At 37.8% G+C, this 15,331-nt stretch overlaps 2 protein-coding genes across 2 annotated transcripts; one reads left to right on the top strand and one right to left on the bottom strand.

Annotated features, from left to right (window-relative positions):
• The first annotated feature begins 4,318 nt into the window (after window positions 1–4,318).
• LOC101298047 lies at window positions 4,319–6,079 on the top strand. The gene is made up of 3 exons (XM_004304416.1): window positions 4,319–4,535; window positions 4,645–4,774; window positions 5,105–6,079. The coding sequence occupies exons 1-3, from the start codon at window positions 4,400–4,402 to the stop codon at window positions 5,790–5,792; spliced, it is 954 nt and encodes a 317-aa protein (XP_004304464.1). The 5' UTR covers window positions 4,319–4,399; the 3' UTR covers window positions 5,793–6,079.
• A 4,791-nt stretch (window positions 6,080–10,870) lies between these two features.
• LOC101297757 lies at window positions 10,871–13,425 on the bottom strand. The gene is made up of 5 exons (XM_004304415.1): window positions 13,187–13,425; window positions 12,957–13,057; window positions 12,672–12,782; window positions 12,460–12,561; window positions 10,871–11,155 (listed from the first exon to the last, which is right to left on the bottom strand). Exons 1-5 carry the CDS (start codon window positions 13,383–13,385, stop codon window positions 10,985–10,987), a joined length of 684 nt encoding a protein of 227 aa, XP_004304463.1. The 5' UTR covers window positions 13,386–13,425; the 3' UTR covers window positions 10,871–10,984.
• Window positions 13,426–15,331: the final 1,906 nt, after the last annotated feature.

Genomic DNA, 15,331 nt, shown 5'->3' with positions numbered 1-15,331 from the left:
TGCATTGCTTATGGTTAGTTAATTAGTATATGAACAAGTGACGACACTTTTCCCAACTTGCTAGCTAGCTCATATATTGGCTGTTAATTCAAGTTTTAGTCCAATCAAACTAATTAAGCTTGTCAATATTACGTACATAAAAGTGAAACCACTAATTAGCAAGGTTTGAAAACTCGTTAAGCATTCACAAGATAGAGGGCAGATTTGGAGCGCCTAGAAGCCGCCTAGGCGGGTTGGGCGGCCTTGTCTTTATGACTGATATAACTAGGGTTCAAAAACTCACTAAGCACTACTAGGACGCACTAGTAGAAATAAAATCTTAAGCGACCGGAAAAACTCATCGCCTAAGTATCAATTTTTGTCGCCTTCCGACTTAAGCGACAAAACCGGCGTCGCTTAAGATTCGTCGCATATGACGCGTCTCATAGGTACTTAAGGGATGAAAACATAAAATCTATCGCTTAAGAAAACGAAACAAGTGACGGGAGTTGTTTTTGTTGCCACATACCTAGCGACGAATAATTAACTTAAGCGACGAAAAATTTTCGTCGCTTTAGTTGTTAAGCGACGTATGTTTTTCTGTCGTTTTACTGTTAAGCGACGAAACTTTTTAGTTTAGCGACCAGTCTATTTTCTTCGCTAGATATAATGCGACGAAATAATTACCATAATTAAATTTCATTTTTATTATTTAAGTTTTATTTTTTAGTTTCAATTTTTTTGCTTTTTCTTTTCATTTATTTTCCTTTCAAATTTTTTTTGGTCTGAAACCCACCACCCCTTCCACCACAGAACTCAGTCCCACCTAGAATTAATTTGCTATGGGCACCCAACTTACCCAAATTCCACCACACCAAATCCGGTAAGCTTACCCAAATTCCACCACACCAAATCCGACAAGCTTACCCAGTTGCACGCACAAAACCCTCCACCAACCCAATGCCTCCAACCTTGAGCGCTACCCTGAGCACGCCCTGACGACCCGGTTCTCTTTGGATCCCAAAGCCACCGGCAGCGAACTCGACCGACGCGTCTCCACCTACAGAGCCATTCTCTCCCCGATCAGGCGTGTCTCCACCTTCGTCCACCTTCGATCTAGCAGCGGTGCTCTAACTCCGCGCCTCTAATCCAGCTGTGTCGACCCCCTGCTAACCCTCCACCGGCTACAGCCCCAATTCTGATCCACTCCGATCTGCTCCTATTCGGTCCAATCCGGCAGCCCAACCCCGCCTCCATTGAACAAGCGCTGACAATGTCTCCAACCACCACCGACCTTGCTCGCCACTTCTGCCCGGACCTGACCCGACTTCTCTGTCCCCAAGCTGCACCGCCCTAGCTTCCATGCCGACTGCCCAGCCCAGAGCTTCGATGGCTTCTCTGTGATTTCTATGGTGACAGTGGTGGTGGGTGGCTTCTCACCCACAGTTGGGGCGTGTATGGCCAGATTTGGGGTTTTTGTGGTGGTGGGTGGTGACAGAGATGCTTTGATGAAAGGGAGAGGAGGAGATGGCCGGTTGTGTTTGTGGTGGGAAGGAAGAAGTAATTAAAGAGGAAGGAGAGAAAGTTTTAGGGATCGGATAATAGAGATCGTTAGATCTAATCATTTAGGTGTCAATCAACGGCTTAAAAGTCGATCCGCGCCTTGCAATTCTATTGGATGCTAACTTAGGCGACGAAACTGACTTCTTTCGTCTCTTAAGTATCGTGCCAGTTAATTCAGTAATTTAATTATATTCATTATCAGTTTTATTTATAGAATTATATAACTATAGCATTGAATTAATTTAGGTAGTTAATCAAGTTAATAATGATATTTTGTCATTAATTATATGCTAAATCAATTTGGACATGAAAAAGATTATAGAAGTTTAGAACACGTTATATGTAGATTAAAGTGGTATAACATTAGTAGGCATGTTGTGGTTCCGATGGCTAAATTTTACAAAATGAAAATTCAACCGTATGATATGATCAGTATACTTAAATACGGCTATGGAAAACCTAAACCAACGCCATTTATTTTTGATAAGGTTTGGGTCTCGATCCACACGGTCAAACCTAAACCAACGCCATTTATTACGTGAAAACGCTCTTACCTACCCCTATATGGTCTAGTTTGGTTGATTCTTTCACACACAAAACTCTCACATTAATGAGATCTAACCACCCATGTAAAAATTTAGAAACGTTTATCTCCCGACGATAAGACTCCCCATAGGGAAGCATAAGCGTAAATGGGGTTGACCGCTTCTATCGGGGACCAAACGTTACCGAAAATATGTGATTTTTCAATCATATCCGTATTTCATCATACCGATCACATCCTATTTCACATGATTTTTGAAAATATTGCTTTCTATATATAGTTGGTTCATATAGATGTACACTTACATATAATCTACTAAACAAATTATACCACATTAGTAGACATGTTGTTTAGGGTCTCGATCCACATGGTCAAACCTAAACCAACGCCACTTATTACACGAAAACACTCTTACATACCCCTATATAGTCTAGTTTGGTTGATTCTTCCACACACAAAACTCTCAAATTGATGAGATCTAACCACCTATGTAAAAATTTAGGGACGTTCACCTCCCGACGATAAGGCTCCCTTTAGGGAGGCATAAGCGTAAATGGGGTTAACCGCTTCTATCGGGGACTAAACATTACCGGAAATATATGATTTTTCAACTATAATTGTATTTCATCATACCGATCACATCCTATTTCACAATATTTTTCGATTTGGAAGTGATGCAGAGGATATAAAGAAGATAAAGTCAAAAAGTTTCGTCGCTTGGGCGAAGGATATTATGCGACAAACACTTTCGTCACTCTAAACTCAAAGTTTCGTCGCTTTAGTCTGAACTTGACACGACGAAAATAAATTTGTCGGTTAGGTAAAGGAAATATAGCGACAAACTAATCCGTCGCTCTAAGGTCAAAAGTTTCGTCGCTTCAGTGTTGACCTAAGATGACGAAACATAAATTTGTCGGTTAGGTGAAGGATATAATGCGACAAAAATGTTTGTCGCTCAAGAGTCAAAGGTCAGTCGCTTTAGTCTAAAACTAAAGCGACGAACTGCAAATTCGTCTGTCAGGTTAAGAATATCATGCGACAAACGTATTCGTCGCTTAAGTGTTAACATTTTTGTCACTACATAAATAATTTGCGACAAAAACCTTGTTGTCACTTTAGTAGAATCTGTGGCGACGAATGTTAGGCGACAAAAATATTTCGTCGCCCCAGAAAACTGTAGCGACGAAAAATATATCTCCAGCAACGATATCCGTTTTCGTCGCTTATGAATTGCTTAAGCGACGAAATGTGAATGTACCCGTCGCTTAAGTCTTTTTTTTCTACTAGTGACGAATGGTTGGCTTGGAATGTCTAAATGAGCTAGAGTTTCTTGAATTATATCATTCAACCTGCATGAAGCTCTTTGGTGTCATTTCTCGATTCATATCTTGGGAAGTGACCTTCAGTTACAAATTATGAAAATGGTAACTGAGGTTATTAAAGAAAACTTATGGTGTTGATTGAATAAAACTTGTGGAGATAATCTTACTCATTTGAGGGTTTCAACAAGCTACTAATTAGCATTTGATGATTTGAGGCTTTCAACAAGCTAGCTACCAATTAGCATTTATTGAATTAATTTTGACGAATTTCCAAGTAGTGGAAGAAGTCACTGATTCATTGTTTAATCACATGAAACTTAGCTTAGACAACACTAAAGCAAAACCATTGCAAGTATCCCATCATTTTCAATTATCTCTAACTAGTTGCTGTGCAAATTTCTAGAACTATAGTATACAAGGACCTTAGTTCCATTTGATCTGTGTTCTCACTGTTTAGTGCTATAATCGGTTATTGATCAACTTCAAAATGTGAAATGAATCACATATATGAAATTCATGCATAATGAGTGAACCTAAAGGTTCAATATTTTATACGTTATGATCTGAGAGAGGCACACCGAGCAGGCTTTGGATTCCTTGTGTTGTAGCAGAAGGAAGAGACCAAGTAAGGCCTCGATCAGTAGAGCTGAGAGGTTCCATTTGTTTATGATAGAAAGTTCTGATAGGCTACATACTTTAGGGTCATGATAGCTAATCAAACAAGAAGAGGGGTTAGGAAAGTGATATATGATTGAAATTGGAGAGGCCTGTCCTTTGACTTCTCATATCCCTCAAAAAACAATATCCCCAAGTCACCAAAATCCAACAGTTCTTCATGGAAACATAAAAGGTAAAGACTTACCTTCCACATAAGAGCAGGGCCTAAGAGCAGTACCACAGGCCTTGTTTGAAAGAGTCTCTTGGTTTCTCAGAGAGGGAGAGAGAGAGAACTTGAGGATAGAGAGCTACAGAAAGACTTGGCTAGAGAGAGATGGGGAGAGCTCCTTGCTGTGACAAGGATAATGTGAAGAAAGGACCATGGTCACCTGAAGAAGATGCAAAGCTTAAAGAGTATATAGAAAAATATGGGACTGGAGGGAACTGGATTGCTCTTCCACAGAAAGCTGGTAAGTAACTCTTTGCTTCTTTTCTTTTCTTATGAAATCATTTTGATCAGTGTTTCTTTCAACTTGTTTGTGACAATCAGTGAATGGTTTCGGTTGTGACTGAATTCAGGTCTAAGGAGATGTGGAAAAAGTTGCAGATTGAGATGGCTTAACTATCTCAGGCCCAACATTAAGCATGGAGAGTTCTCTGATGAAGAGGATAAGATCATCTGCAACCTCTTTGCTAGCATTGGTAGCAGGTACCGGCCATCTTTAATTGGTTCTTTTCCTTAAATCCCATTTTCTTCATAATTTCTGGGTCTTCAGTGTTTTATTTTTCACATATACTACTATATATAAAGAAATCATTACTTTTTTTATATACTGGAAACAGCAGGGGGATTACAGTAAGTTACATATCTATGTACAAGAATATATATACGCCATATGCTCAGATATTCTTGGGTTCATTGCATGCAGGCCAAGTCTGAACTCTGAACCTCTTATGATTTGAATTCATGGTTTCTTGTGCTCATGTGACATTATTCTTCTCATGGATCATTACTTAAAAGACATATTTCGAAGTGCAGGTGGTCAATTATAGCAGCTCAATTGCCAGGAAGGACCGACAATGATATCAAGAACTACTGGAACACAAAGCTCAAGAAGAAACTAAACCAATATTCCATGATGGGCATAATTCCTCACCACTTTTCCTCTCTTCTTCATCCCCAAACTTCAACCTCATCATCTTCACCAACATCCTACAGAAGCAGCAACAACAGGACTCCCAGTTACTACACACATCAAGCCAGGTCTTTCAACGGTGCTAATCTGGAATCCCACATTCCATTTTCACCAAGTCTTTTATGTTGTACCAATACTACTACTAATGCTGCTCTTCAAGTTGGTCAAGATAATTTCGTGGGTCAACCTATGATGCAACATTACCAAGCCAAGGATAACATCTTGATGTTTGGGGGTACCACTACTGAAGCTAGCTGCAGTTCTTCTGATGGGAGCTATGGAACTACTGGCTATGGTGAAGTACAGTTGGGTCCGCAAAACTACTTCTACAATAATGGTGCTGAAGCAAACAATCAGAAAATCATGGTGTCAGAGAGCGGTCTTGGTCTTGATCATGACCAGGCTCGATTAGATTATGGCCTTGAAGAGATCAAGCAGTTGATTAGCAGTAGCACTACTACTAGTGGTGGTTGCAACAGCTTTTTGTTTGATGAAAACAAGACAGAGGAAAAGGTCATGATGTACTACTGATGCTGACTGTGAGTGAAATCAAAGAAGATTTGGAAGAAGTAAGGGGAATAGGGATGGGTTAAAGATCTTCAGGATTTTGGACTACTGGGTTTCTGTGAGAGAAAAGAGGTTGGAGTTGGTATGTTTCTGACAGTACATGGTAAAAGAAGTTGCCTTTTTTTGCATTGCTTTTAGGGAAATGATGTATGTCTAAGTAGCAAGTACACACTTTAACTGCACTCATGGCATGGCCTGGAAAATTTATCACAGCAACCGAAAAAAATCCCAACATCTTTTTAGGATCTGCAAACCAAGTATGTCCAAGTTGTTTTGTAACTTCGCATTGTTCTTCTTCCATAGTCTTAATCATTTCAACTTAGTTAGATCTTTGTGGATATTATCATCTTCTACCTAGAGTTTAAAGATTAAAAATGACTTGATCATGTTAATCCCAATCTCAGTCTGCAATATATTATGTACAGAACCAGCTACTATACAACTGGAGCAAAAATAAATATTTTCATTGGCGTCAGCAGTTGCATCATAACTTATATGAACCACTGCAAAATGGCACACGTAACAGGATAATTGTCATGGTTTTATAAAGTATTGCTACTTTTAAAATAATTATGTGTCCAAACCAATAATTTTATCCATCTTAGCAAATAATATAATGATAGATTTGATATCTCTCTCTTTTTTAACATGGGAGGTGGGTTTCAATAATTGACAACACTTTGGATTAAGACTTGTGCGGTATTGAGGGGGAAATGTGCTTAAAGAAGAGCTTGAGTTAATGATATACTAATCCAACTAAGGGAACAAAGATTTATAAAGAGGAAAATTGTAGCCATTTGTAGTGCAAGTGTTAGATTCATATATAGGGGAAAATGATGTGTGTTTTTCTGCTGGTTTGTTTTCTACAAGAAAAACAGAAAGCAAGGTTGAAGAAGATGCATGAATTGCATTGACCTCTTCACCAATTTGTCTGCTTCTTCTTGTAGATTAGACTAAATGGGTTTTGCCAGCTATAGGCATTATATATAAATGGAACTAAACAGCTATAATTGTCTTAAAGCTATGAAGAAAAGCCTTCTTAGGAATGTCTTTTTCTAAGTGGAGTGAAGAAAGGTAAAAGCTAGCTGGGGTATGAACTGATGATCCATGAAGTTTCTAAGCAACTTTTGGCCAAATTTTATCTACAGGATGGACTTTTGGGTGTTTTGTAATGAGGGTATGTCCTATGGGGATCATCAACTATTTGCAAATCCACTAATCTCAAGACTTAATTGGTTCTCCAAATCAGTTCTTATCTTCCCACTGAAGATATTATAAAATCTGATTAGTGTTGGCAGATTGCATCCACTTTTATATGTCAAATAGGAGTACTAGCTTGTTCACTAAAAATTAAACTATATATTTTGTCCATGCTAATATTCTGCTCAATTTTTACCGATTTATAAGAGAATCTCCCACGGTTTTTAAAAGAATGATCACCGAGTTACTATGTATATTTGTGTTTTTATGGGTAAATCAATATGTTGATCGATTTGCGGCCATGAAGGTGCATACGATCAATTGTCTAATATCGAGAGCTAAAGCTCGGCACGTTCGGATCATTGTGCAGCTATTGCTAGGATCGTAGGATGATACTGATGCAATTGGAATCAATTACCTCGAATCTCATCAAGCTAGGTGAAAATTGTTGAATACTGTGACCGAAAGTCATAAGTGAGAATAATATCATCGAAGCAGACAACATATATATGACAATATTGCATGCCATGTTTTAACGTCGGCAAACTAACAAGAAGCAAAAGATATATAAATAATTGATTGAGCGAATACAGTTCCCCTCATCATTTCAATTAAAAGGTTGGAGCTGAATTTCCTTTCAATCAAGTGGGGGTCTGTTATTCTTTTAGTTCCTTGCCTCCTGTTCCTTTCCTGAAAATGGAGATACTGAAACTTGTCATGAAGATTGAAGACTGTTTTTGGGTCGGGAATTCAGGTTGAAGAATAATAGAATGTCATTGACCTTCGTGGTGCCTCATTCAGAACCGTCTCCTTCCAAGTTCCAACTGAAGGAGTTCCAACTCGGTTAATATTACATATGAATCTTTTAAGGCCTAGAACTACAAAAGACTTCTAGCTAGCTAATTCACTGAGTCTTACGATAAACATGCAATTACTGTTAATTCACAACCTTTTCCTTCTGTTGAGTCTTGCTGGTCACATACACTCTTGCTTCTTGCATGGATGATCCGGCTGGCTACAACATTAGCAGATTGCAATTGCTCATCATGAGGACCAAAAGGAGGCAGTATTAACATTACCTTTTTGAATGTTAGCTAATAGGAAGATCTGAAGATGTCATTTGGGTTGTGCACCACACCATGCAATTGGAAATTCGGGACCATATCTAGGCCTAGAGAATGTGGACTTGGAATCTCATTTGTTTGAGATCATCTCAGCTCCTAGAAATTGTTGCTGTAACTTGTGATCCTAACTTATTTAGTAGTGCATAATTAAGCAGCTTCAAGATGGAAACCATAATTTGCAAGGTGAAGAAAACTTGTTGCAAGCTCAAGGTAAAAGAATATTTTTGTGGAGATGGAGACTATTGATGTACTGTTTGAGCAAGGTAACTATTACTTGGATTATCTCAATATAGGCAGTTCACATGACAAAGATAGGAGCAGCTAACTAAAGAGTAAAGTAGTTCCGTAGTTGAACAACAAAGATTATGGAAAACAGCTGTAATACAAGGGTTGAAGACAACACTAGGAAAAGATTGTATAAGCTACTATATTGGTAAATATCAAAGCTGCTTGATGTTGGTAAAATATAATAGATGAATAGATGGAGTCTGAAGGAAAAGAATGAGGGAATGCACATATATATACCAGGGCTGAAATAAGAAAGGAGAGGATTTTCAAATTCAAAGAAAAACTGGAAAATTTCAGTCAAAACACACATGAATGAGATCTGCATGCTCTCAATTGAATTGGTGGGTACCTGATTATCTTCAAAGGCACTGCAGGCATGTGGTAGTTGGCAAAACACATTCCAGTTGGTCAAAGGTGTACCTGCAAGAATGCAGTATACGTGTCTTGATTTTTCTTTTCTCTTAAAGTTACCCCAGATCTGGGTAAATCCCTAACATCCTAATTTGACTGCAATTTTCACCACACAAAGATGTGGGTATATATATCAAGCAACTCTGCTCTACTTTCAGACTGAGACTAGCCATCTGCTCCTCTATTCCACTCTCTTTTCATATCAAGTAGCTCTGGTCAGTTTGCCATTTTGGTTTTACACAATCTCTTCGTTCTCTCATTCTACACCATTCTCCATCATTCTATCTTATCTATCACCATCTATTCTCTTTTATCTTTGCTAGCTCTTCCATTATATTAGTTGCTTCTGGTTATGTCATTTCACCTCGACACCTTTGATGTAATAAACTGTCGTAGCTTATATGTCTCCACTCCAGAAACTGTTGTGTTATCTTCAGCTTGCAACTGAGTTTTCCTTCTCTTGGAAATCATGCCTTAATTAAGTATGGATTACTGATTAAGTTAGGATCACAAGTTAGAGAAATTTTAAGGTTTGACAAAGTTGGGATATAGGCAATTGCCATCGCCCAACATGGCCCATCCAACACACGCGATTTCCTGTTAAACATTCTAATGGAACTCCGGCGCCATGAGGATGTCACACATCCAGAATGCTTCATTCCCACTTCATTCCAGCAACTGTGCAGGTTCCATTCATTAGTTGGTCATGTAAGTGAACAATATTAACGCTGATGGTGGTGATGGAAAATATGACACTCATATTGTTACTAGATCTTGAGCCAACAGTTATCAACATCAAGGAGTGGAGAGTCGAGCTTTATCTTATCATCATAACTTGGATCACCAATATATATATATATGGTGAGTCCATCCGTCTGTCCAACATACCTTTACAAATTTCTCAGTGTTCCTTCTACTAGTTTCGCTATAGTCGACCCATGGGAGTCGATCACGAGACCATTGAGACATGCAACGTCGACTTCTTATTTCATTGTGATTTTAGTTCTTAGCTGGTGGTAAAACTGTTCTATGGTCTTCGATAGATCATGTACTGTTGGGCAACTTTTAATCATAACATGTCCTACTATTATCCTCATTAATTTGGAAGAATTCATTAGGAAATAGTCTGTGTTTATGTATATAATGAAGGAACCTGTGTGATACTCATATTTCCAGAATTCCAGTGACAGTGTGTACAATTTGATCAATGATCTTTCTCAAGCATAAATGGACTTTGGCTGTCTACCGCCAAGTATGAGTTATATCCTATGTGATGGCCAAGTCGTCAACAGATATCAAATCTTCAATATTTTGAGTATTTGACTGCTACATGCAGGCACACTTTGACCAAAACCCAGTTCATTATCACAGAACTAAAAATGAAGACTAAATATTAATCAACCAGTTCAATACTCTTTGAGAAAGCCAACCAACCCATTTGGACTGAGAGCAGCAGATCGAGTATCATGTGCTTAAGTTTTGACTGAAAAATTTCCAACTTTGCCTTGAGATTTAAAGCCTCCTAGATTTCACTCTCCTTCTCTACTTCAATCTTATATATAGAGGATACTCTGGTCCTCAGTATACCAATAATACCATAAACTAATTGTTGCCAAACCTTTGAATTTGATTGCCTTAATCCGTGTATGGGTCTTCAAATGAGCTTCAATTTCCAAAACCACACTGGCTTGTTAGAAGCTTGAATCGAGTGGTTTAAGCTGATTACTTGCTAATGATTTGAGAAGTAGTCACTTCAGGTCTGCCTAAACTGTCCAATCCTATCGTTCACGACTTTAAACTTTAAACTTGGCATTTTTAGGCTTTAGGAGTCGTCCAGAATCCTTGAAATCTAGCCTTGTTCTCGGGCAATTTGAAATTAACATCTCATGTGGTACATTTTCATTCTTGACTTCCAAAAAATCAGAGATACACGGTTCTATGTTGCTTGTATGAATCTGGAAATCGCAAATCACTGTCAATAAACATAACAACAGAACACTGATATGGACTATGACAGCGGGTACAATACTATGGACCATGGAATACAACAAATGAGTTTTGTACAGGGCAAATTACAGCAATTTTATGTACAACATGCACAAACAATGGTTAGAAGAAACGGTGTAAATTTTTTTACAGAAAATCCCATTGCCAATAAACCTTATCTACAATTCCTCCACCACTCTTAACAGCGAGGTGAAGGGTTTCAGAAGCAGGAGGAACCCCCCAAAGTAATGGTACTGCAACCGTCATTCTTAGCTTTTCATGCAAACCACCTTTTGTCGCCTTCTCTGCCTCAACAACCTGAAATTGACCACATATCAGATCAAGTAACAAACAAATGCTGATCCTAGACTCCATATTCAGATCAAGTAGGAACCAAGGATGCAGAGAAGCCACAATGTATTCTATGCTTAATTGTTGGGATGGTTGCATCCCTACTCATTTTTTCTCTATCATAGCTTAATATAGTTCCTTTCCATTCTCAAGAAAAAAGTCCTTAATTTCATGAGTCTGTCTTTGTTCAGTACTTCAATAAGGCTGATACTCCTTGGTAACAGAACTTAGAAGTTTCATCACTTGTAACAAGTGTCCATGGACCTTCACAGCAACAAAAACAGATTAACCACCTTTCCTCTCCTCATCTCTTTATCTAGACCAAGGGAATAGATGCGCGAGATCCCTTTGCTAAATGGTAACCAACTCTAAATGGCATTGGCACAAAGAGGATGACAAGGATTAGCTTTTGCCATTTCCCTAATAATTGACCCATATGGAGCAACCATTGCTGAGTTTCCTCACTAGAAAATTGCAACTCATAGAACGCCACGCCACTTACAACCATCAATGACCTTTCTCTTGTGCTGATCTTAAATTTGCTACTATTAGCAAGGTCCATTGCTTTCCTTTAGTCCCTGACCTCCACATGGGATGGCTACGGGAAAGGAGTAAGCTCGCTTGTATCACTTGTTCCTCTGGATAGAGAACAATCCATTCAAGCTGCATTGCTGTATGGGACTATAGGTTCTTAAGTTCCTACATTGTAACTATGAACAACCCAGAACCGCTATTTAGGTCATTTGTTACATCAACTAAACTTCCTTCCCAGTACACAACTCTACACCAGCCAGAATGAACAGTCATGACACATACCCTGGCCATTACCAGAAAATTGTCAATTTCAAATACAAGCATGAAACTTGTATTTTGCGGTCTAAGCTATTAGACTACATATTGGACCTACCAGCAATAACACATTGAATTTGCCTCTACTCAAAGCAAAGTCTATTTTCACCATTTACATAAACGATAATCATTGAAGCGGTAAGTGAAAACACAATCAAAATAAATATAGAGAACTTAATAAAATGCCACAAGAAGTAGATGCTTCTTGTCAAAAGCAATTTCATGTCACTTTTAGAATGTGCAAAATGAATGGATTTCCGGAGCCAGAATATCTTGTTGATGATTCTCCAATATGCTACTAGAGGGAACATAATTTCAAAACAAACATACCTTTGGGCAATGAAACAATAACATAACAAAATGATTCTGAATGCAACAAAGACTTCAATAGTAAAACACCACAACACGGCAATAGGACATACCTCCCCACCATGTTCCAACACAGTGTCTTCCACAACATCGCTTAGCATCTCAATGGACCGGCAAAACCCAAATATACAAAGCCTCCTGCCCATATCAAGTCCCTACAATGACAAATTTCAAAAGACAAAAAAATAAACCCAAAACAGGAAACACAAGACAATGCAAAACGGCCACTTGAATCATAAAAATAAGAGTAAACTAGACGGTTTACATTTGTTGCTGCAATATCAAAGAGAGCACCCAAACACAGACCCTGCTCCGTATCCATGTAATCCCTCTCTTGAAACCGCTGATATCTTTGACTAGTCTTTGACCTCTTCTTCTGTCAATCATACACATTCACTAGATGATTCAACAAAACAATTCACTACTATGGTACCTTCAAAACAGAAAATAGGTACCCATATTTCTCATGTTCATCACCAAAAGGGGTAATTCCACAATACAAAAAACTATAGCAAGGTAAGTTCTCATGCTAATAATATGAATTACATACATCCGAAGACGCAACACGGCGGGGGACTATGGAGCCTCCAATCTGAACAAGCCCCTCAGAAGTGAACAATGTGACTCTGTCCTCAGGAACCCATTGAATTTCTGCCAAAAATTAACACAGACAGTAAAAAGTAAAACCCAAAATATAATACTAATGTCAAAGTTAACCGCCAAAAATGTTTAGATATTTTATTACTACAATTTACGCGTTCATAAGATGTAAGAGAGTACCGGAGTCGTTGGACCAGGGAAAGAAGCCGAAGAGGTCGTCGGGGAGGGAATCGGAGGAGGATGATTTGGCGGGAAAGCGGAGGAGGCGGGAGGGGCAAGGATGGGAAACTGGGAAATTGCGGGGGAAAGAGCGGGAGAGAGAGGGGTGGTTGGGGCGAGAGAAGGAGGAGAAGCAGAGAGCGGTGGAGGCTTCCGCCATTGGAGGAATTTGCAGAGAGGAAATGGGACTTGTGGGAAATGGAAAGAACAAGGAAGAGGAAAGGAGGCGAGTTTGACGCCACATGTGGTGGAATGGCGGACGATTTATTTCTTCAAAGCCTTCAATTCTGACTGCATTTTTTATATTTTTTTTTCTTCTATATTTTCTTTTTGGTTTTATTTTGATGTTTCACACAGATGAAGCAGCACACATTACTATTTGGTTTAGCTTAAGGCTATCTCTAATCGATATGCTAAAAGGCTAAATAGTGAAATTATAGCACAAATTCATCTTCAACCGATAAGCTAAAATGTAAAGAGCTAAAAAAAAGTAGTTAAGTGTTATCCTAAGAGCTAAATTTGACTTATTTAATGACTTAACATAAATTCATCTTCAACTGATAAGCTAAAATGCAAAGAGCTAAAAAAAAGTAGTTAAATGTTATCCTAAGAGCTAAATTTGACTTATTTAATAGTTTAGCATAGTTCATGTGACAGTCTTCCATTGAAGTGCAACACATTTTGTCTTAAAAAAAACTCATGTGAGGAATCTCACGCTAAGATCAATAAAACATTCCATTACTTAATTTGGTTTTTGTATACATGTTTAGTATAGGTTTCTATACATGTCATCTGCATTTTCTATGATTTTTCAAAATTCTAAGGGAAAAATGGAAAATTCCATTTACCAGACTGATTTTTTTTATACTTCTAAATGGAGCAACAGATGAAAAAATCATCCATGAAGATGCTGAATATATATTGTCAAAGATAGAACTCTGCAATATATGTCAGTTTGAAGAATATTCTCAGTTGTATAAAAAATACTACTTCAAAATAAAACCAGAGTCAAGCCTACATTGGTTAAACCAATTTTTTCATAAACTCCCAAACCCATGGGATGAATTAGCTATAAAAGGTTATCCTGATTTTATAACCAGAATTAATAAACATGATAATCTAGGATTCAGAATAAATTTTGTTTTAAGACTTATCACTGATAGATGTGTAGAAGTCAGAGCTAAAAAACAGGTAAAAAACCAAATTAGTAATGATCCCAGAGGAAGAATTTTCTCTGGGATTAATGAACCAGATATTTGAGCAATTTAGTGGAAACACCACAGCTCAGTGTACTGAAGAAGGAACAATGGAAATCCCATTGTTTGATAAAAAGAAAATTGAAAGATGGAGGAAAAAATATCCAGATATAAGATATGTTCATATTGGTCTAATCCAGATCACTATAACTGCATTATTTAGGCAAGGTTTAGATACACCAATACTTGCTGTTGTCTTTGATAAAAGACTGAGTAACCCATTTCAGTCAATGATCGGCGGAATCCAATCAAACTTAGTTAATGGAATAGTTTGGTTCAATATTAAACCTAACTTTTTTCTATCGATAACGGATAGAAACATAGAAAACTCAGTAAAAATAAAAATTCAATTAAAAAATTTAAGTATGGACCATAACTCCCAAGATTTAGCAATCTAATGGAGAACAATACATGAGTTAACTCGGCTCCCTCAAACATCTACAAAAGATCTAGATAAAAATATAGTCGAATTGTTCGAACCAAGACCATTCGACACTGAAATTCAACCAACATTATTACATTGGAAGGATCTAGAAATACCAAAACAATGGTTATTTAACAACTTTGTAGGAGAAAGTTCTAGTAGCAAACCAGCTACTATAGAATTTCGATCATCGGGAAACAATCTCTACTTCAGAGATAAACGAGCTCAAAGTAGTAAAAATTGGCAGCTAGAATTCCCACATCGGTTGAGTCTGCAAGAAAATAGATCTCCATTAGTCATAAACAATGACTCAGAATCAGAGAAAAACAACGACGAAGCAATTGCACTAAAACAAGTGCAAATTCCTATAATGCCAGGAACAAATTATGAAAAAGAAAAAGAAAAAGAAAGAAATGAAATTATAAA

This window comes from Fragaria vesca, linkage group LG6 (assembly GCF_000184155.1).
Source record: "Fragaria vesca subsp. vesca linkage group LG6, FraVesHawaii_1.0, whole genome shotgun sequence".
In the NCBI taxonomy this organism is placed as follows: domain Eukaryota; kingdom Viridiplantae; phylum Streptophyta; class Magnoliopsida; order Rosales; family Rosaceae; genus Fragaria; species Fragaria vesca.
The sequence above is the reverse complement of the archived record's forward strand: the minus strand, read 5'-3'. Positions and strand labels throughout refer to the sequence as shown.

Bases quoted from the DNA above. Each gene is read 5' to 3' on its own strand.
- LOC101298047 (XM_004304416.1), top strand. From the start codon at position 4,400: ATGGGGAGAGCTCCTTGCTGTGACAAGGATAATGTGAAGAAAGGACCA. The intron at 4,536-4,644 runs GTAAGTAACTCT...GACTGAATTCAG, and splicing joins TGCTCTTCCACAGAAAGCTG to GTCTAAGGAGATGTGGAAAA. The intron at 4,775-5,104 runs GTACCGGCCATC...TTCGAAGTGCAG, and splicing joins TTTGCTAGCATTGGTAGCAG to GTGGTCAATTATAGCAGCTC.
- LOC101297757 (XM_004304415.1), bottom strand. From the start codon at position 13,385: ATGGCGGAAGCCTCCACCGCTCTCTGCTTCTCCTCCTTCTCTCGCCCC. The intron at 13,058-13,186 runs GTACTCTCTTAC...AATTTTTGGCAG, and splicing joins TCCCTGGTCCAACGACTCCG to AAATTCAATGGGTTCCTGAG. The intron at 12,783-12,956 runs GTATGTAATTCA...TATGATTGACAG, and splicing joins GCCGTGTTGCGTCTTCGGAT to AAGAAGAGGTCAAAGACTAG.